Source organism: Truncatella angustata (genome assembly GCF_020726525.1).
Source record: "Truncatella angustata strain MPI-SDFR-AT-0073 chromosome Unknown BKA67scaffold_1, whole genome shotgun sequence".
Taxonomy (NCBI): Eukaryota; Fungi; Ascomycota; class Sordariomycetes; order Amphisphaeriales; family Sporocadaceae; genus Truncatella; species Truncatella angustata.
In genome coordinates this window covers 3,469,607-3,490,439 of record NW_025763381.1, presented here as the reverse complement: position 1 = coordinate 3,490,439, position 20,833 = coordinate 3,469,607, and the positions used below count along the sequence as shown (strand labels likewise).

At 49.8% G+C, this 20,833-nt stretch overlaps 9 protein-coding genes across 9 annotated transcripts; 5 read left to right on the top strand and 4 right to left on the bottom strand.

Annotated features, from left to right (window-relative positions):
* Positions 1 to 2,168: 2,168 nt before the first annotated feature.
* On the bottom strand, positions 2,169 to 3,836 carry BKA67DRAFT_33914 (glycoside hydrolase superfamily). The gene is made up of 2 exons (XM_046096289.1): positions 2,573 to 3,836; positions 2,169 to 2,524 (listed from the first exon to the last, which is right to left on the bottom strand). Exons 1-2 carry the CDS (start codon positions 3,605 to 3,607, stop codon positions 2,345 to 2,347), a joined length of 1,215 nt encoding a protein of 404 aa, XP_045964085.1. The 5' UTR covers positions 3,608 to 3,836; the 3' UTR covers positions 2,169 to 2,344.
* Positions 3,837 to 4,316: 480 nt separating this feature from the next.
* Positions 4,317 to 5,741, top strand: BKA67DRAFT_33834 (PER1 protein). Its single transcript, XM_046096280.1, has 4 exons — positions 4,317 to 4,537; positions 4,611 to 4,659; positions 4,729 to 5,488; positions 5,543 to 5,741. Exons 1-4 carry the CDS (start codon positions 4,412 to 4,414, stop codon positions 5,610 to 5,612), a joined length of 1,005 nt encoding a protein of 334 aa, XP_045964084.1. The 5' UTR covers positions 4,317 to 4,411; the 3' UTR covers positions 5,613 to 5,741.
* Positions 5,742 to 6,200: 459 nt separating this feature from the next.
* Positions 6,201 to 7,004, top strand: BKA67DRAFT_33868 (uncharacterized protein). The gene is made up of 5 exons (XM_046096286.1): positions 6,201 to 6,522; positions 6,622 to 6,635; positions 6,706 to 6,733; positions 6,794 to 6,903; positions 6,975 to 7,004. Coding segments are annotated over exons 1-4 (282 nt in total). The 5' UTR covers positions 6,201 to 6,283; the 3' UTR covers positions 6,795 to 6,903; positions 6,975 to 7,004.
* BKA67DRAFT_546311 (S-adenosyl-L-methionine-dependent methyltransferase) lies at positions 6,500 to 8,235 on the top strand. Its single transcript, XM_046101384.1, has 3 exons — positions 6,500 to 6,903; positions 6,975 to 7,309; positions 7,365 to 8,235. The coding sequence occupies exons 1-3, from the start codon at positions 6,821 to 6,823 to the stop codon at positions 7,841 to 7,843; spliced, it is 897 nt and encodes a 298-aa protein (XP_045964082.1). The 5' UTR covers positions 6,500 to 6,820; the 3' UTR covers positions 7,844 to 8,235.
* A 329-nt stretch (positions 8,236 to 8,564) lies between these two features.
* Positions 8,565 to 10,775, bottom strand: BKA67DRAFT_546309 (N-acetylglucosamine-phosphate mutase). Its single transcript, XM_046101383.1, has 2 exons — positions 10,489 to 10,775; positions 8,565 to 10,409 (listed from the first exon to the last, which is right to left on the bottom strand). Exon 2 carries the CDS (start codon positions 10,388 to 10,390, stop codon positions 8,765 to 8,767), a length of 1,626 nt encoding a protein of 541 aa, XP_045964081.1. The 5' UTR covers positions 10,391 to 10,409; positions 10,489 to 10,775; the 3' UTR covers positions 8,565 to 8,764.
* Positions 10,776 to 11,205: 430 nt separating this feature from the next.
* BKA67DRAFT_546308 (crossover junction endonuclease MUS81) lies at positions 11,206 to 13,591 on the top strand (the record flags this gene model as incomplete). Its single annotated transcript, XM_046101382.1, has 3 exons — positions 11,206 to 11,335; positions 11,405 to 12,277; positions 12,532 to 13,591. The coding sequence occupies exons 2-3, from the start codon at positions 11,523 to 11,525 to the stop codon at positions 13,586 to 13,588; spliced, it is 1,812 nt and encodes a 603-aa protein (XP_045964080.1). The 5' UTR covers positions 11,206 to 11,335; positions 11,405 to 11,522.
* Positions 13,592 to 14,798, bottom strand: BKA67DRAFT_546305 (riboflavin synthase). The gene is made up of 2 exons (XM_046101381.1): positions 14,494 to 14,798; positions 13,592 to 14,425 (listed from the first exon to the last, which is right to left on the bottom strand). The coding sequence occupies exons 1-2, from the start codon at positions 14,522 to 14,524 to the stop codon at positions 13,749 to 13,751; spliced, it is 708 nt and encodes a 235-aa protein (XP_045964079.1). The 5' UTR covers positions 14,525 to 14,798; the 3' UTR covers positions 13,592 to 13,748.
* Positions 14,799 to 15,493: 695 nt separating this feature from the next.
* On the top strand, positions 15,494 to 17,914 carry BKA67DRAFT_530069 (uncharacterized protein; the record flags this gene model as incomplete). Its single annotated transcript, XM_046099183.1, has 1 exon — positions 15,494 to 17,914. The coding sequence occupies one exon, from the start codon at positions 15,494 to 15,496 to the stop codon at positions 17,912 to 17,914; it is 2,421 nt and encodes an 806-aa protein (XP_045964078.1).
* Positions 17,915 to 18,524: 610 nt separating this feature from the next.
* BKA67DRAFT_33787 (ammonium transporter) lies at positions 18,525 to 20,586 on the bottom strand. The gene is made up of 3 exons (XM_046096272.1): positions 20,176 to 20,586; positions 19,357 to 20,117; positions 18,525 to 19,304 (listed from the first exon to the last, which is right to left on the bottom strand). The coding sequence occupies exons 1-3, from the start codon at positions 20,355 to 20,357 to the stop codon at positions 18,721 to 18,723; spliced, it is 1,527 nt and encodes a 508-aa protein (XP_045964077.1). The 5' UTR covers positions 20,358 to 20,586; the 3' UTR covers positions 18,525 to 18,720.
* Between the last annotated feature and the right edge of the window lie 247 nt (positions 20,587 to 20,833).

Here is a 20,833-nt window from a genome sequence, read left to right as displayed (position 1 = left end):
CTTAGGCTGAAGAGACATCGCTAATTCTTCTCGACAGGTTTTACCGTTCCATGAGGTGAGATGGGCATGGGCTGCCCATAACGCCAAATGCCGTTAGCGATTACTTCAACCGTAGTGACAGAATATATTTATAACTCAATGATCATTGACCGTGTCATTCCTTCGTAGTTCCCCGTGATAGTTAGGGCCCATCAGCAATGAGTTGACTGGCTCTATGGATTTTATCCTGTCCAATTGTATAATATTCTGGTAAGGGTTTTCTTAAGGCCAAATCTAAGTGGTACGCTCCGTAGTCAATGCTATTGCCTCTGGCCAAGTCCAGAAAGCGTGCTACAGTCTGGCGCATCTCCAAACCCTTGAAGCCGACGTTTAGGTTCTCATCACTATCTTTCCCAGAGCGACGCAGAGCTTGTGATCAAAAACGGAAGAAGAATTGACGTCGCCCACTAGTCTTCCATGGAACTTTTCTCGACCCACACCCTTAGGCCTCCATTCGCAGAGTCTTTCGCCCATCTCGCAACACAATTGTCGAAGTTCATTGCCCATCCGCGTTCGTGAGTTCCGTCTGGATTGGCACTCCTCATATCATGATATGGCTTGTTCAAGCTCAGCGTCCTTACGTTATAGCGTCGTGACCTCTTCTGACGGGTTCGACTTTAATTGCGTCGTCATCATAGCTGTCGCCGTCACTGGTAAGGTGGGTAACCTCGTGGCGGACTCCATTACGCCCAGTGTAGTCAAACGTGTTGTAATCATCCGGTTTAGCGTCTGGCGCTGCTTCTTCGACTTTGATGTCCCTGTCGATCGGTGGTAATCCCTACTCCTTCCCATTTACGATGACTTTTGGCGAGATAGGGGAAAGAATGAGGGGCATTTGCTTCAAGGGAGTCATCTTGGTCAGTCGTTTGATGTATACTCTTGCTAAGTTTGTCGAAGCAGTTCGGTGTCGTAAGTCGATTCTCTTGTGTACTTGGAGGAGTCTTATCATGTAGTGAGTAGTTGTTATGGATATTACTTTAAGTTTCGGGCGTTGATTGATAGGAGTAGTTGGTACCCGAAAACAGGGAGATTAAGAAGTGAAAGTGAAAAGAGCTTAAATATAGGTGATTGTCCTTTGGTACAATGCGAGGGAGCGTTTGGCAACTGCAAGGTGGATGACATAGGAAGATGGATGGCTAGGATTTGATCTGACTGACGAATATAAAGATGAAAGGCACAGATACTGGGTCAAAACATGGGCCGGCGAATGAATGTATATATATTATACATCATCACCAGTTTGCTATAATCCGATCATTGTAACGTTACAATTTTCATGGCTATGACGGAATTTGACTACCATTGTAATACGCCATGCTCACTAATTCTGGCCTTTCCAAAGTCTTATTATCTGCCCATTACGAAAATTACGACTTCTCACCACTGCTGGTAGAGGTAGCGCGCTCCAATATCCCACCGACTGAAATACTCATAGCTTGAGAGGTAGTTGTGTTACTTGCCAATGGCCTGCCATGATTTGGGTCCCTTGGCCGGGGATTGCCTACTGGTCTCATAGCGGTAATTTTGACATGAAAAGTGGCCAGGACAATCTTCGTTAAGATCGTTGCTGTCTTTGTTACTTCAATCCACCATGTGCTAAGCAATGTACACTGAATGAGGTTTATAGGGCCATGATATTCGCAGGATCAGTTTTCGGGTTGTTTGTGGCTCTTTCACCTCGACTGTAACCACGCAGTCCCTCCGAGGAATATAAAAACCAAGGCCTAGTCTTTGATATAGTTCATTAAAGACATCCAATTCTGTAGGAAAACATGCCTGACGAATTATTGCGACGGTTGGACAACACCTTCGTCAAGACGGGGCTAGACCCCGAATACTGCTTTGGCATCGAAACCTGCATTTGGACATTTCTTTTTCTTCATCGAAGCTTGAAATGATGGTGTGCATGAGCCGTTTAATAGACTTATAACTAATTAATTGTTGAATTTTACGCCGCTGTAAACAGCGCCAGTTTAGGAATCTTCGGTGCTTGTGTGAAATTTTGAGATCAGGCACTCGATCAAGTAGTAGAAGAATAGTTCCACAGTCTGTGTCATTATTTGCACATGGACAGCCAATATCACTAATGGTCGCATAAATATTTGCACATAATAATTAGAATATGAAGACAGGATTGTGTGGGATAGGCCGAGGATACTGGAGGAGTGATTGCTGGTGATTGCAAATAACATAGTACATTCAACATGAAAGAACGCGAAAACTGAAAGAAAGGTTGCCAGAAACAAGGCATTTAGTAATAAGACTAGAAGACAGCTATTCGGCGTCAAGTGATGTCTGACTGGTATCAGGGCAACATAGGGGCTGGACAGGGTACAGCTGGCAGGCTCGCATTAGCTGGGATATCTTCGTCTTTACTCATGGCGATAAAGTGCTTCCTGATCAGTTGTATCCTGCTATCAGTGTAGTTCGAATTTGCTGGATTACCATACTGCAAGGTGAAGCCATCTGTGTGGTTAACAAATGTCTGTGATCATTGTCAGCCGATATCCAGCAGTGTTATCATACTGCTTACGTTGCAATCAGGCAGATTTCTCCCGAACAGACTCCAAAGTGCGTCACCAGCCACAACAGGACTTTGCTCGAGAATTTCAAAGAAAGAGCTCAAGTTGTTGGTGCCAGCATCAGGGCCAACCCAGCTGTATTCGCCAGCAAAGTATACGCGCTCAGCACTTTCGACGGCCTCCAAGTCATGTTCCAGCTTCACTGTGTTTATTGGATAGTAGTGGTTTGAGAAACCGTCGATCTCCAGGATATCGAAGTGCGTTCTGTTAACCCCATATGTACCATCCAAGATCAGCTTTTCAGGGGCAAGTGTTTTAATGAAGCTCGTGATATTTCGAACCCATTCAGCAGGACAATCCATGTCACCAAATATAGGACCCCCAAGCTCATTGCCTGTTTCGTAAGCGAACACAGTTGGGTCCTCGGCATAAGTAAGGTTGTTGTACCGATTTTTGTGCGTTAAGAGCCTCTGTACGTAACGCTTGAAAGCAACCACTATAGTCTGGTTATAGTAGAATTGTTGAATCTCGGGATTGCTGCTATCACTTTTTTGGGTCAAGTTGAAACCTGACCAGCGAAGAAAGTTATATTTACCGCCATGGTAATAATCCCAATTATCTGTCAAGGGGACCAGTAGTCGAATACCATATAGACCCGCTTGGTAGACAGCCCAGTCAATTGACTCGAATGCTTCCTCATTGATGATACCTAATTCCGGCATGACAGTAAGAGGGTTGCCGAGGTTGACGCCAAGGGTATGAGATCGGATCATCGTCCCTCCCAACGCCTGGACTGTTGCCAAAGCATCCGTGATGCGGCCTTTAGTAGGATAACTTGACTTTGTGGCTGCATCGTAGGGCTCTCCAGCTGGCGGAATCACGTTCTCGTCAAGTCCTAGCCAGTAAATATTGGGCCCAATTGCCTTCCAAGGCTGGCCATGGACGAGCAATGTAGTTCCCTTCCGAGTTACAGGTGAGAGTGGCAGGGCGGGGCATGAAGTTGCCAATGCATACGATGCAGCCACAATCAAGGCAAGTAGCTTCATAACGACAATCAGAGGTTGGACTGGACTAGACTAGGAATTCTTCGAACAAAAGTGCACGAGGAGAGGAGATGCTGTACCTGTGGTCGAGTACAGCATCCCCCCCCCCCGACTCTTAAATAACCACGCATAGTGCCTACGGCTTACCAGACATACCTGCAAAGATCATTGGTGATATGTTATCTCCGCAATTGCCAGTAAACATTCTATGGAAAGGTGAGCATGAAGGTTGAGGCTCTGCACAAGCGTTGCCAGATCCCGGAGCGAAGTTCTCCGCATGGCGGATAAGGCAAAGTCAAGCGGGGGAATTATGTATGAAGATGACGCTGCTCTAAGTTGCCAGCCAAATATTTATAAAATATTTATAAAAAAAATATATATATATATACATATGTATAAAACATGAAATAAAGCTTACGCTTCTAGAGGCCCTTCCAAGAGCTGCCTTGTAGTGCATTCTGCATGGCGACAAGTAAGCTGACCACAACGCGTCAAACGCATTACGGAATGGGGCGAGGAAGATCAATCGTTCAATCAATCACCATGCAGAGAAAAGGAGATGACTGCCAGGGCCCCAGCATGGCAAAGACTTAAGCGTTAAGGCTGTGTGTAATTAATAATTGGGTTCGGGGCCATGATGGACCCCGGGGATCGGTAATTGGTATTATGATGTGGGGCACAAGCCAATCGCTGCGAAGTAATGCGGCGCTCCCGTCGCTGCTCAACACGAGCTGTGCCTCGAGCTACTTTTTTACTTTCCGCCGTGGCCTTTGCGAGCTTCTTCCCAGTGGTCCCAATGCCAGCAAAATGATGAGAAGCTTGCGATTGAGAGCAGCGCCTTTACTGGCTGTGCTTCTCGTGCTTTGTCTTTGTCTGACTCGAGTAGAAGCCTCTCTTGGCGATCGCCTACCCGAGTTTCGCGAGTGTGTAGAGGTTTGTGGCCAGATGCTGAGAAAGCATGGTGCTGAGCAGAGTGAAGAGAAGACTAACCTATCTTGAAATACAGGTCTGCGCCAGGGAGAACTGCAATCCCAAAAACAACCCGACACGCATACGTGAGTAGAGCGCCCCTCCGGCAGTACTCAGTCTATGTCCAACTGAACTCACACGCGGCCCATCTACAGCTCTTCATCACCGACTCCTGTTCTGGACCTGCCCCCAAGAATGCGACTACACCTGCCAACATATCGTCACCTCGAGGCGAGTCGCGCGCAATGAGCCCGTCACCCAATTCCATGGCAAATGGCCCTTTATCCGGGTCCTCGGTATGCAGGAGCCCTTCAGTGTGCTTTTCAGTCTAGGAAACATGGTGGCACATCAGAATGGGCTCGCGAAGCTACGAGCGTCCATTCCCGCCAACTACCCCCTCCGACCCTACTACTGTCTGTTCGCGTACTTTGGTATTGCAACCTGGATTTTTAGCAGTATCTTCCACGTCCGTGATTTTGTAGCGACAGAGCAACTGGATTACTTCGCCGCTGGTGCTGGTGTCATGTATGGCATGTACTATACCCCGATTATAGTGTTCCGACTGGACAAGCCAACGCCGAGGCGGAGAAGCATGCTGAGACTGTGGACGGTGCTTTGCTGCACTCTGTATGCCTGCCATGTAATCTACCTCAAAGCATGGAAGTGGGACTACACATACAACATGACGGCCAATGTCGTCGTCGGGCTCACCCAGAACTCTCTGTGGACATACTTCAGTTTCAGGAAGTACAGGCAGACGCACAAGCTTTGGGCCATCTGGCCAGGTTGTATCGTGGCTTGGCTCATGATGGTCATGAGCTTGGAACTGTTTGATTTCGCCCCGTTATGGGGAGCCTTAGACGCGCACAGTCTGTGGCATCTAGGCACTATTGTGCCCACAATCGTGTGGTATAAGTACGCACCACCCCCAGATTGTCTCGTGAAACTCTGGGAGCTAACACGTTGTAGTTTCCTGGTCAGAGATGCGCAGGACGATATCTCCACAAACACCAAATTAAAAGACAAGGAGCTTGAGTGAGACGCACCGCGTAGAAGCGTGCACGCAGATTTGTTGTAGGTTTGGAGGGGCTTAGGTTATTCCTCGTGGATGATACATAGTCGTTCAGCCATTTATTATCAAGAAGCCCTACTCCGTAATACCTAGACTTTCAAGAGGCCGAGTGGCCATGAGCTCTTCGAACTATAATAGATCATCTACCAGCTTCTATACCGTGTTACTGGTTAGCATAAACAGGGAAACCCCGAATTTCGCAATGATATTTTTCGTTGACTACTCATGTTCAATGAAATCTCTGCCTTTCGGATTTCGCCTTCTTGCTTCTCTACAATGTCATGCGGGCTACGCGGTCTTGACTCGTGCCGACGAGGATATCACACCCAGTCATCGTGTTTCACAATGGATTTACCTATATGTTTCATGTTGCTTATGATGGAACGTCACAGGAATTCAAGTGTAACCTCAGTTCGTATCATTGACCGGTCAAATAATGCTACCAGACAGCATGCAGTCAGTTTTTATTAGCACGGTAGCATCTCAGGACAGTACCAGAGGTGTTGTATTTGTATGTACCTTCCCGCTGTCGCAGATCGGATCAGTCTGCGTAGTGCTAGACTAGGTTAGTGCTAGCCCCGAAGAGGGTTTCCTATGTGGACCGACTCTTGGTGGGGCAGCGGGCGGTGAGGCCCGCTATGGGCAGTAAATTGATGGACGGACCCTGGATCTCAGAAAAATTATGCCCGACTGATGTGCAGCAGTTGACGAACCGTTCCTCGACCACAGCCTTTCCTGGACTCTCATTTTATAATTTTCTCTTCGGCCAGGACTCTTTACTGCCCGCGAATATGGCAGATTCTGGCAAGATGGACGTCGACAAGGCCGAAATGGCCCTCAAGGGCATGGCCCATTCCGAGCAGCACTACTTCAACAGGTAAGTTACACATGCACAAAAAGCTCCGTTTGTAATGCAAACGGAACTTGGAGAACATCGTACCTTTCAGGCTTATTGCTAACGTCAATCCTCTCGCAGTTACAACCACCATGGTATGCTTGAATTGCTACTGATCTTGATCTGATGGAGGGGTCTTAAGACTATTTACTAACGTGGGGCCCGGTTCTCAGGTATCCATGAGGAGATGTTGGTAAGTAGCAGGATTCTTCTGCACCAGAGCCCAACCCGCTAACCTGGCTGCTTCTCATAGAAAGATGAGGTTCGCACGCGATCCTACATGAATGCCATCGTCCAGAACAAGCACCTCTTCAAAGACAAGGTTGTTCTTGACGTCGGCTGCGGAACTGGTATTTTGTCCATGTGAGTTCTCTAGCATCCTGCCGGATACAGCATCATCTTTGTGCGTCTTGGTTATACTGACAAACCCGCAGGTTCGCGGCCAAGTCTGGTGCCAAGCATGTCATCGGTGTTGATATGTCAACTATCATTTTCAAGGCCAAGGAGATTGTTGCCAAGAATGGCTTGTCTGATAAGATCACTCTGCTCCAGGGCAAGATGGAGGAGGTCGAGCTACCCTTCCCCAAGGTCGACATCATCATCTCAGAGTGGATGGGATACTTCCTGTTGTACGAGTCCATGCTCGACACCGTCCTCTATGCTCGTGACAGGTACTTGAACAAGGAAGGTGGCCTGATCTTCCCTGACAAGGCTACTATCTTTGCTTGTGGTATCGAGGATGGCGATTACAAAGACGAGAAGATCGGATGTATGTCACAAATTCATATTTATCGTGATATTGAGATACTGACATTGCACAATAGTCTGGGACAACGTCTACGGCTTCGATTACACACCCCTCAAGGAAACTGCTCTTGCTGAACCCCTTGTCGATACAGTGGAGGTGAAGGCCGCAGTCACTGACCCCGTACCTATCCTGACACTGGACCTGTACACCTGCACAGTGGATGACCTTGCCTTCAACGTTAACTTCAAGCTGCCCTGCCGCCGCGAGGACTTTGTTCATGCTCTCGTTGCATGGTTTGATATTGACTTTACCGCCTGCCACAAGCCTGTCCGCTTCTCGACTGGCCCGCATACTAAGTACACGCATTGGAAGCAGACAGTCTTCTACCTGAAGGATGTTCTGACAGTGACGACTGGTGAAGAGGTCGAGTGTGAGCTTGATGTCAGGCCCAACGATAAGAACCGCCGTGACCTGGACATCAAGATCAAGTACCGCCTTGGAACGGAAGATCCTACTAGACAGGTTCAGGGACAAGCCGAGTATAAGATGTGCTAAAAAAGAAGAAGAAGCTCTCATCTTGGTACCAAGTGCCGGATGATGTAAATATTTCAGGTTCGGTTTAGCGAAGCGCTGGAATCGCACAATGCGTGCGAATGAGGCAGTGTGAAAGCCGCAATTACCATCGGAGATCGAACAGCGGCCTGAAGGTGGCCTGCTCGAGACGCGTTTGGAGACGAACGGGAAAAACTCTGGGTTCCGGGTGGCGGATTGCAGATACCGCATTGCACAGTCACTCGTGTAGCCCCCAAAGTGGTCGTGGAGACAAATATGAACTTTGATGAAGAACATGAGAGACTGTATTCCTAGAGTTCATGGATATATTTAGTCTAGATGGTAGCGTCCAAGTGACAGTCAATAATGACATGCAGTACGTTTGATGAGCACAATTAATTGTCTTGAGACATGAATGCCTTGTTTTCTTCACATGCAATTCCGAATAACGAAAGGCGGAGGCGTCAGTGGCCCTTGGTGCTCCCAAATTACAGATGGTTCGAACAGAAATTCGAGATCTGGTGAGAGGCCTGTACAGTCCCGCAATCTAAGTCTAAATGTAAAGTCCTACTTGGTGTGGTTCCCTACGACTTAAAATCAAACTCTAGCAAAGCACAAGGCTCGAGTGTACGCATAGTTCTCTCGAGTCGAATCATGGTATCTTGGACGACACGCGGGCAGTGATCGCTGTTGTGTCATGTGTGGCAGCAGAGATGTTGAGGGGCCAGACATAATATAAGAATAATATGAGAAGATACTTTTGGTGAGTTACTCTTATCTATATAGCAGAACAATCCTTTTTCTTCTTCTTCTCCCCCTGGTCCCGTTCCGTTCATTCACTCATGACATCGTCTAGTTCATGTAGCGCGCCAACAGCATGACGTTCTCCGGGGTGATATCCGGATGGTCCTTACGGATGGCCGCCTAGACCCCGCCGCCATACTGCTTCACGATAGTTGCCACCTTGTTGGCGAGATCGTCCGCCTCAGACCGGGTCGCGGCCTCGGCGTAAACTCTGCAAGCGTTCTCTGTACCCGAAGCACGAGCGAATGATCTGGCATTCGTGTACTTCTTGACACACTGGTCGATTTCATCCTGCACACCGGCTGGGTGGCTGAGCTTCCGCTCAGCATCAGTGGTCTGGAACAGATCCTTGTCGCCAACCTCGACCCGGACCAATCGATTGGGAAGGTCTGTGTATGTCATCGCCCAGTCCTTCAAGCCCCAACCCTTGTGGGCAAGGATGACCTCAACCATAAGCATATCGGAGATAGCATCTCCAACAGTCTGGTTGATAAGCTCACCGAGGGCTTGCAGGGTATCAAGAGCATCCTTCTGTGCGGGTGACTGAGGCTCCTTCTTGGCAAAAGTTTCCATGGCGTCCGATGAAAATAGAACGGTACCATGTCCATTGGCCTCGAAATAAACACCAATGTCAAAGGCACAAGCGGCATGGTGAAGGTGCTTGACACCGGTAGGTGTACAGACAACAGGGAGCTGAAGGTGCTGCTCGACATACTTGGTACTTGCTCCATTTGCATAAGCGGTCTGGATAATTCCAATGCGGAGTTCCTCTTCTACGCCTGCAGTGCGAGCAAGATCGGCGATGAATGAAGCTGCGAGGGTCGCAATTCGATCACCATCGAACATGAAGAAGGCGCTGGTTTCGGGGTCGAGCCAATAGTAAATCAGACGATCAGCGTCGCCGTCTAGCGAGCACCAGCGGTCACCTGGCTGAGGCTTGGGGTTGGGGATGGCTCTCTGGCGTGTCTTTACAAAGTCGGCACCACAGTCGAGGTTCAATATCTCAGGCTTCAAGACGTCGTCGTTGACGACTTTGGTGTCGAGTCCGGTCTTGGAGGAATCCATGTACTTCAAAAGCTCGTTGAGCTTTGGACCTCCAACACCATTGGCGCAATCAACCGTGAGCGAACCTCTCACACGCTTGCCCTTCATAGCACGCTCCCAAGCGTTGTTGAGCTTCTTATAGTAGCCAGCCTCGCTGACCTCGCCGTAGGAGCTAGGTAGACCTTCGGTGTTGACACAGCGAGTCAAGTAGTGAAGCTGAGGGGTGGTCAGGATCTTGTAATCGGTGTAAGCCGTGTTGGTAGCTGCGCAAGCATCGGAAAGGGCTTGAACCAAGGTGATACCGGAGGGACGAGTATCCCTGCCGGCAATAACCTTGCCGGAGGCAGAAACATCAATTTTGAGCTGTTCGGCGAGCTTGAAGAAGGTATCTGCGAGAGCATCGTGGGACTTGCAATTGACGAGATCTGTGGCGTAGACTTCCCATTCCTGCTCAAGCATGTCGCCCATAGGGTCGACGATTTTCACGCCATTGTCTTTTGCTGGGTTGTGACTGGCAGTGACCATGACGCCGATTGCCTGCCCGTTCAGCTTGCGGCTCCTTAGGGCCGACAACAGACCAACTCGGAATGTGACGCCCTCGAGCAGGTCGGCCGCCATGCGGAAACCGGCCGTGCCATATTTGTAGGTGCCGGGGACGATGTCATGCTTCTTGGAAGCTTCGATGATCGTGGTGCGATCCATTTTGGCGAATGTTTTATTTCTGTCACTCGTAGGAAGAAAGAATTAGCCGGTGACCTCCTCAACATGATATTATGGGGACCAAGGAGATGGCAGCTCACCTCCAATTGCAGTGGATCTCACTAGTATCACGACGTTACCTAAGGGCTTCGGCCAAACGGTACGTGATAGACTCGTGTTCTGCCCGAGGCGGTATAGCAACGACGAACCGGGCCTGTAAAAGCGGGAAAAGCTAAAAACGCTGAACGGAAACACAAACAGATACTAGACAAGGCAATGCCACTTTATATGCGATGCAGAAGACGAGGCGGCCGTCTCGAAAATCTTGGAAGTAGCCCAGCAACGGGCGCAGTCAGCTCAGCTGCCCCTCGTTTTCTGTTTCTTTTCTTTACGAGGTTCCCTCCCACCTCGAGCCCACTTGCACCGGAACCCCACCATTTTATGTTATGCTATGCAAGCATTATGCGGGTGGGATTTACGCAATACTACATGTGCAAGCACACTACGGATTAGTCTAGTCTAGTCTAGACTAGACTAGGACTAACATGCCCGTGGAGCCAGCCAGCCAGCCCAGCAGGAGATACTGTAGAATTGGAACTGGAAATGGGAATGGAAACATAAAGACAGAGTAGAAGTAGAAGTAGAAGCACAGACTTGGCCCCTGCGTTTTGCTGTTGCTAAAGTGCAGAGCGCAAGGGCATGAAAAGTGCCAAGCATGGCTCAATGGAGAGTCACATGATCAGGCGTTGTGGCGTCTCGTCCAAATGTGCCGATAGACGCGTCACAAAAGTTGTGACGCGACCTATTTGTTCTCTTGGCACGCAGGAAGAACCCAAGGAGGGATTCTCGCTTTGCTACGAAACTAACGTTAAGTGGTCGCCATTCAAGCCCAAAACTAAACTTCGTGCTTCGTTTTCTACACGGCTACAGATAAACTCTCTTCCGCAGGTCTGATTCCCCAACCTAACCTTGGGAAATTTGTCAGTGCCCAGTGGCCACTAACACTAACAAACAAAGACGACTCTACGCCGATGATTCGGGAGGCTGTGAACTTCACCCGAAGACAGCCCAGCTTCATATCCTTTTTATCAGTCCCACACACTACTTACCGATCTGGCTTCAACTGGCTTCAATAATGCCTGCTTCTTCAGACGAGAATTGTGCAAACCCCTTGCTCCTGAGTTGGGTCAGGGATTGGCTTGAGGTGGCGCGAGAACGAAACTCCAAGGGCGTCATTACATACCGCAATGCCTACAATGCACTCAAGGCGTGCCCGATCAAGTTCTCGCATCCTTGCCAGCTTCAAACACTAAAAGGCTTTGGCGAGAAGCTATGCGCACGTCTTACGGAGAAGCTCAAGAAGCATTGTGAGGACAATGGTTTGCCGATACCAAAGAAAACTATGCGCAACCCCAACCTGGCGGCGCTTAACGGCAATGCTTCCGACGATGTCGGCCAAGACGATGATGAGATTGCAAGACCGCCGCCAGCCAAGAAGCCCCGAACTATCAAACCCTATATCCCACAGTACCGCTCCGGCCCATACGGTATCATCATGGGTCTGGCTGATCACAACGCTTCCGGCATGCAAGGTTTGAGCAAAGAAGAGTTGGTCAGAGTTGCTGCGCCGTATTCTGACGCCTCGTACGAGACACCAGCTCAGGCGAACTCGTTTCACACTGCCTGGAACTCTATGAAGACCCTGATTAATAAGGAGTTAGTCATTGAGAAGAGAGGTGGCCCATCGCGAAAGTTTTATGTCTTGACAGATGCCGGGTTTGAGGTTGCAAGAAGCATGAAACGAGCGGCAAACCCAGACGCAGCTTCGCCGGAGCCCCCTGAAAGAATGGAACCTCGGCAACAGCCAAGGAACGGTGAGGATATACTGCTGTAAGTAAATTTCGGGAAACTTTTTTTTTTTTGTTATTATTTTTATAAGAAAAGAAAAGTCTTTTCTTCTTCTTCAAGTTCTAGCATGCCTACGGAGAGTATTTTGCTATGCAAAGGCATTTAGTTTTTTGTAACTATTTCAATATAGTCCCAAAGAAACCCCCCTCCCTTTCCTTCTCCGATACCGACACCGACATACACACATCCACATCCCCCATGCATCATAAAGTAATCTCTGACGCCAAATGCTGCAGTGTGGACAGTAATGAGGAAGCGTCCCTTCTTGCGGCTCCACGGCCCCCAAGAGCGACACCATCCGAGTTTGCCGATGTAGTAAAAGAGGCAAGCAATGTATCAGACCCTGCAGCTATACCCAACTTCCGTCCAATTCGGTTGCAACCAGGAGACTTTACGATCGAGCTCGTAATAGACACTAGGGAAATACGAGCCAAGACAGACCGCGACTATATGCAAGAAGAGCTCAATAAGCAGGGTGTGAAGCCTATGGTGAAAGCACTAGAGCTCGGCGATGCGATGTGGGTTGCCAAATGCCATGATCCCAACTTTCTTTCTAGGACAGGGGCAGAGGGAGACGAAGTGGTGCTCGACTGGATCTGCGAACGCAAGCGGCTTGACGATCTTATTGGGAGTATCAAGGACGGGCGGTTCCATGAACAGAAATTTCGTCTCAAGAAATCAGGAGCCAGGAACGTTGTTTACATCATTGAGGAGTTTAACCTGGATGAGCGAAACCGAGCAAACTATGAGCTGTCGGTCCAATCGGCTATTGCTACCACACAAGTGGTCAATGGCTTTTTTGTGAAGCAGACGCAAAAGATGGATGATACAATCAAGTATCTCGTCCGGATGACGCACAAACTCAAGAAGCAGTACGAAGAAAAACCACTGTTCGTCATACCCACCGGTGTCATCACAAAACAAAACTACCTTCCCCTGCTCGAACATCTGCGTGAGAAGGACCCCAGTCGAGGCCACTACATTAGTTACCCTGCCTTCTCGTCGCTAGCGTCCAAATCTGAGATGATGACACTGCGAGACTTGTACCTGAAGTTCCTTATGTGTACGAGAGGAGTTACCGGTGAAAAGGCGTTGGAGATTCAGAAGAAGTGGAAAACGCCGCACGAGTTCATCAAGGCCTTCGAGGCTTTGGACTCACGCCCAGACAGCAAGAAAAGGAAGCACGAGATGGTGTTTAGTGAGCTAGGTAATCAGTTTGGGAGGAAGAAGATAACAAAACCTTTAAGTGTAAAGGTAGCCAGCATTTGGGGGGAAGCCGCAACGACGGTGTAAGCGCAGACATAGTTTGTTGCAACATCTTGTTGGACGGTGCTTGACTTGTAGAATATGCAGGTACAAATTAGGGGTCTCGTGATGAAACTCATATCAAGAACCTCTTGTGTGATATTGCGGCTGTTTGCGCCGTACTCTGTCCTATCACGTCATGTCTGATCTATGCCGAATGCGCTCCCATGGCCTGCGCGACCAGGTTCTGCACAATCTTCTCCACGATGGGCTTGAGCGCACCCTCATCACCCTGCAGGTAGCCAGCCATGCTCTTCTCGGCATACTTGGCCAGCACATCGACCTCGACGTTGATGGTATCGCCTTCCTTCTTCTGAGCAAGCACCACCTTCTCCTGTGTGTAGGAAATCAGCATGACCTCCCACCACCCCTCGGCGTCGTTGACCGCAGTGATGGTCAGGCTCGTCCCGTCGAGCGCGATGAAGCCCTTGTGCACCACGTAGCGCAGCACGCCCTTGTCCTTGGGGCTGAAGCGCAAGGTCAGGGCGTTGCCGTCGGGCGTGATCTTGACGATGGTCGCGGTGGAGTCCACATGGCCCTGGACGAAGTGGCCGCCCATGCGCGTGTCGGCGCGGACGGCGCGCTCGAGGTTGACCTTGGAGCCCTTCACGAGGGCGCCGAGGTCTGTCAGCCGCAGCGTCTCGGGTGCGATGCCGACCGTGAAGGAGGGCGGGGAGGGCGTGATGGAGGTGGCGGTCAGGCACACGCCGTTGATCGCTATGCTGTCGCCGAGCTGCGCGTCGGAGACAAGTCCCGAGGATGGCGGCAGGGTAATCGTCAGAGAGGTGCCGCCGGTCGCATCCTGGGGGTTGAGTTCAGAGACCTCTGCGCGGGGGGAGGTGAACCGTCAGCACATATGCAGCGGCCGAGGGCTCGCAGGTCTTGAGTCTTACCTCCGATCTCTTCTACCAGACCTGTAAACATTGTGAAGAAGATTGGGACTGTGCCTCTCGTTGGTTGTTCCTGCCCAAGTTCTTCCTATGCAAGCTATTGCGGTGACGTCGGGGAATTTATCTGCCCCGCTGCCGCAAGTAGCTGGAATGCCCCGCGATGCGTAAGTTATAGCTCACTGTGAAGTACCGTACCCTGGATGGAGGCTGCATGGATTAAATAGCATTTAGAGGTCCTCACCGAGATCGCCTGAGTGATTTGCGAGCTTATAAAGACGTGAAGATTATTTAAGCATATTTCTATCTTCGCAATATTCAATATTCAACACACAACCCGACCTAGCCTTCAGGCTTGGGAAGAGCCTATCCCGGTCTAGATTACATGATCATACCCAGTTGCTTTGTCATTCTTCGAAGGCTACATATATCAATAGCATTCGGCAGGATTGTTGATCTGTGATGATTGCTAATGTGTAAGTTTCGGTAATGACTATAAGATATATATATATCATGTTCTTCTTGTATTACTTTCGTCATTACTTCCAGTCCTTCTACTGGACTTGCCCTCAGGCACTGATTGGGCCATATCAAGTCTGCGGCCGCTAACGTGACTGGATCGCCACACCAGTGTTGCCTTCCGTGGTGCCTGTCTCATCAAATGCCAGCTGTATCTACCGAATATAAATCATCCCCCACTTCAAATCTTCTTGCACCAAGGTTGTCGCGCTGGTCTCAATTAAATTGTTACCAGTGTGTGTAAAGAACAGGCAGCGAAGAGCTCTGAGCTGCTTGGAACGGATGTCTTCCGAGTAAAATACGCTCTGTTGTTCGACCTGCGTGGTCCAATCTTCGTCCGCTTAACTTAATATGAAGCACTTTATTTAGACCCGAGGAATCGTCCCCCTGAGATAACTGAGACTGGCCGACAAAGGTGTAAGCAGATGATGCCTCTGTGTCCTCTGTCTCGGACCTTGTGTACAAACATGCATCAATTCCTGCAAACATGAATCCAGACTTAAAAGACAAGATTGCGCTGTTCGGCACCCTCGAAAGCCTGCGAGATACAGAAGACGATGACGAGGTCGTTGCCTCTGAGGAGACCGAGCATCGAGCAAAGTGTAAAGCATATGCGCGACTTGCCTTGAAAAGACCAGGAATCAAACTGCGATCAACCTTTGGGGGCATCGGCAACTCACTAGGCGTTGCTCATAGGAGGACAGCATCTGATTCGATTGTCACTTCCCCCAAGCAACCAACGAATCGCCGTCCAGAAGTGATCGTCATCGAAGATACACCACAGCAGCTACCTAGGAGGTTGCCGCCAAGTCAACATCGCGTTACATCTGTTTCTGGGTCAGCCTTTCACGTTGAAAACACGTCGGACTCGACAAGAAAATCAGCAAGCCAGCCAGGCATACTAGTTGTTCAACCACAATCAGAACGGGCTGTCTGTTCATCACCGCCACCAGTTGAAGATTCACCAACTACCAACATGGCAAAGCGCAAGCGGCCCGACAAGCCTCAGTGGTTCAAGGGTATGTCGTTCTTCTATTACCCAAATAATGACACCAATGCTGTCCGAAAGCACCGGATCAACACAGCACGTGAACATGGAGCGACCTGGGTTCGAGACCTAGACGAAGCAACCCATGTGATTGTAGATGCCGACCTCAAATACGCGGACATGGAGATGATCCTGGCGGAAAGCCCTGGATCGACCGACAAGATAGTTATCAATGATCGCTGGCCAGGCGAGTGCATCGGCAGTAAGATGATTCTCAACACGGCTCTGGAATTATACCGAGTGCCGGGACACCCCAAAATATCCAAGAAAGCAGAAGGAGCGCAACATCTATCTCAGGATAACTCACTGAAGCTTAAGGAGCCCACGAGTCGGCCTCGAAGAAATCATGTCGTATCTACTACAACACCGCCGCGAAGCTACAACTCTACACAAATAAGCACCCAGACGTCATCAGATCAGGCGATATCGGAGTCAAGATTGGGTGGTCCGGGTCCCGCCATTGCCAGCGTCGAAGAAACCATCCTATGCGCCGATGGGAACGAACCTACAAAGCTCGCGACCTCCGTCGCTGAGAAATCAACACAAACTTCCGTCGAATATGAGTTTTCCCAGTTGATCAAGTACTGTAAAGAGAATCCGGAAGCTGGTGTCGACGGCTACGGTGAGGTCGGGGTCGAAGTGAACCAACCGCCTTTGCCAGTTGGACCTGTTGCTACAGCTCCTCCTACATGGGATGGCAATGAACTGAGCTCGGAAGAAGAGCGTAAGCAGAGAAAAAAAAGCAAAACTAAAAGCGCAAGATCAAAGAGTGAAAACTGGCAAGACAATTTTGCCTGTATGAAGGGAGGCCATCTTGGTGATGACTCCAACAACCCAAACGCCAAGGCCATTTCCATACTTCAGCAATTGGCCGATCACTGGGATCGCCATAAAACTTGTGACGAAGACAGTTTTCGAATAAACAACTACCGGAAAGCGGTTCACAGCCTACGGCAACGCACGACAATCATCACAACTGCGGAGGAAGCGAGAGAAATTTCAGGAATTGGAGGCAAAATTGCCGACAAGATTGTGGAAATTGCCAAGAATGGTAGATGTCGAGAACTCGAAGAGCTACAAAAGGACCCAAATAATGCAGTCCGTGAGCTCTTTTTAAATGTCTATGGTGTTGGGCATACAACGGCAAGCGACTGGATAAGTCAAGGTCTCCGCACGCTCCAAGAGGTACTCGAGAAGGCGAAACCCACCAAATACCAACGGCTAGGAATCGAGCACTTCGATGACCTTAACACGCGTATCCCACGGGTCGAGGTGGAAGCGTTGGGAGTGTGTGTGATGCGGACTGCACGAGGGATTGATCCTCTGGTTGAGTTTATCGTTGGAGGCAGCTATCGCCGTGGTCAGATGACCTCAGGCGATATAGACTTCATTGTCACGAGGAAGGGGACGAAAACTACTGCTGACCTTGATCCCTTCTTCCGCAAACTTATCAAGCGACTAACTGACAAGGGCTTCCTGACTGCCGGCCTGGCAACATCCAGATCTGAGGACGGAAACAAGTGGCATGGCTGTTGTGTTCTTCCAGAAAGTGACTTCCCCAGAAATAAGGCAGGCTACAAGCCTATCTGGCGACGTATTGATTTCCTGCTTGTCCCGGAGACGGAGCTGGGCGCCGCCATGATTTACTTTACTGGCAACGATCTGCTGAACAGAAGCATACGCCTGTTGGCCAACAAAAAGGGATTCAATTTGAGCCACAAAGGCTTATTCCAGGGTGTCATACGAGACAGCCATCGAAAAAAGACCAATGATGGTGTGCTAGTAGAAGCCAGGGATGAACGCAAGATTTGGGACATCCTTGGGGTTCCGTGGCTAGAACCACACGAAAGGAATATCTAGAGCATTGGATACACGTCCGATGTGTCATAGTCGATACAGGATTACGGGATTGGACGCGCTGGTCATAGTGGCGTCAAGCTCTGTTACTAGGGCTATGGTTTCTTAGGTTTGATAGTCATTGAGCCGGCCACCAAGATGTGATGGTACAATGGTAAAATACCATCAAGCATTTACTATCCTAGATTGTGATCCACGCTCCCATAAATTGTGACCGGTGATTTCTGGTGTGCATTGCGTAGCATTTACACGGATCTGGGTCGTGTCCATGGTGATTGAGTAACCTCTACCAATTGTTTCCCCTGTCTCTAGGCTAGTTCCAATCTCATTTAGTCTAACGTAAACTGAGCACGACATCCTTCTTCCCGTCCTGCTATCGCTCCGTTTCAGGGTGTCTACGCGGGTATGTTGTGACATCGCCGGTCTCGCACGTGGACAATATCACTGCGAGATAGATACATCTCACGCCGCCAACCTGCTATGTCAGAGCTCTTCAGCTCTTTCTGAGAGTATTGAGAGCCCCCAGCACCTTGATTCCAACTCCCCCATCACCGCCAATCTCTATGGTGCTTGCAGCATTGTCGATCCCCGGGCTCGTACGTCGAGATACATCATGCCAAGCGAATCGTAGCGCCACAGACCTCCATTTCCTCTACACGGTCCCGTCTACAAGAGGGCGCAGTCTTCAACATATTGTACGGCGCAGGCTCATCACATCAGAACGTCCCGGCTCGGTGGTAGCTCTCGTGGAATAAACAAGTGGTATTCGAAAGTCTAATATACATACGCCATCAAGGTACATTGGGAACCTAGCGAGCATGTGATCCCGTGTCGTGCCTAGAGTTGCCCGCATAGATTCTCGTGTCCACCAATGGTATGCTATTGTTGTTCTTCATGTCCCGCGGATCGAATGGGTTCAGGTCGCGCGAATACCGACTCCCTGCTTCGTCCACGTCATTCAACACTTCTCTCGTCAACTCGACGTAGTCGTATGCAAACTCGCCGATCTCAGCATCGTCGATTCCGAGAATCTCGGCATCCTCGCGAGTGCGTAGCCGTAGACCAGGGATCATATTCAGGATGAAGAGAATCAGTGTAGTTCCGACGAAGGAGTAGGTACCGCCGACAACAGAGTCCGCCAGTTGATAGCCCAACTGAACCCAGTTGTGATCCAACCAGCCTCCATTGATGACTTGGACGTTATCAAGATGGGCGACAGCCTTGCTAGCGAAGAAGGCGGTGCAGACGTTGCCGACGAGACCGCCAACTGCGTGCACTGCGAAGATGTCAAGAGCATCATCGACTCCGAGGAGGAATTTGAGCTTCGTGGCATAGTTCGCGAACGCCGCACCCAGCACTCCGTAAGGCACAGCGGCCCAGACCGGTACATAACCTAATCAAGTCAGCAGGCACGTCTTCATATTTCTCCAAGGCCGTCTGCTTACCTGAGCCCGGGGTGATCGCAACAAGGCCAGCAATAACGCCGGAGCAGAACCCGACAGCAGACCACTTCTTCTCGAGCCTGTAATCGAGAACGCACCAGGTCATGCCACCAACGCAGGCAGCCAGGTTCGTGACAACAGCTGCGATGATAGCACGCATATTGGCAGACAGGGCGGAACCGGCATTAAAGCCAAACCATCCAACCCACATAAACACTGTTCCGATGATGATATGCGTGACGTTGTGTGGCCGATAGTTGAGCTCGTGGGTTCCGTGGCCGCGGCGCTTTCCAAGCATCATGGAGTATGCTAGTGCTGCACAGCCGGAAGCGATGTGCACAGGAGTACCACCGGCAAAGTCAAGCCCACCCATCCTGTTTGACCAGCCGCTTGGGTTCCATGTCCAGCATGCGATAGGATCGTAGATCAAGGTTGCCCAGATGAACATGAAGATGACGCAAGGAAGCATACGGCCACGCTCGGCGACAGCTCCAGTTGCAAGGGCCACGGTGATGGCTGAAAACATGCCTTGATAGACTGCAAATAGCAAATCGGGGATGCGAGAGGACCCTACTGAAGGCTGAGCCAGAACATCCTTGAAACCGAAGTTGGCCATATCTCCTATAAAACTGCCAGCAGTGTGTGAAAAGGTCAAAGAGTATCCCCAGAAAAACCATTGAAATGATGTTACGGCCGCGGCCATGATTGACAGCCATATAAGCGACAGTGCCGACTTTCTTCGCGCTAGACCAGAGTAGAAGAACCTGTGCAAACTGTGTTAATGCATCTAAGCCGACGAGAGACATTGTAGTTTGTACCCACCCGACACCTGGGATCATAAGCAAGACAAGAGCAGTAGCCGTGATCATCCAGGCAATATCACCCGTTTCATACCAGATGTTTAGGTTATCAGTTACGGGATCCCCACCTGCCTCGCCTGTGCCATTGTAGGGCACCTTGATGATGTAGTACTCATCGAGATCGATTCCATTGACGACGACCATCGTGACGAAGCTCCCCTGGAGAAATGAGCAGACAGTTGGTATGGTGAGCGTCGAAGACTACTAGAAAGTTGACTCCGATTCAAAGTAGGTCCTCCAAAGTTGAAATATGATACAAGAGTGACGGGAGGTTGTGCAGCTAGGATCCAGTCACCACAAGCGTGGTGGCGCACACACCGAAGGGATTGCAGCTGTTAGTCACAGCCAGAAGCAATTCTCGTTGCACAAGTGTTCGTGGGGCTTATCATTAAATCATGGAAAACGTTGCGCGCCACCTGAAGAAGTGTGATGGTGGGTAGTCGATACGGCCTTGGATGAAACGAAGAGAGAGACGAAAGTCAAAGAAGGAGAGTTCCACACCTTCTAGACCTCCTACCCGCAGATGATTATGTATCTTGGTGATCGTGTATCCCTACCGTAGCGATCATCAATAGTACTCCAATAAGACCCCTGCGGAAGCTTTACGCCAGGAGATTGTC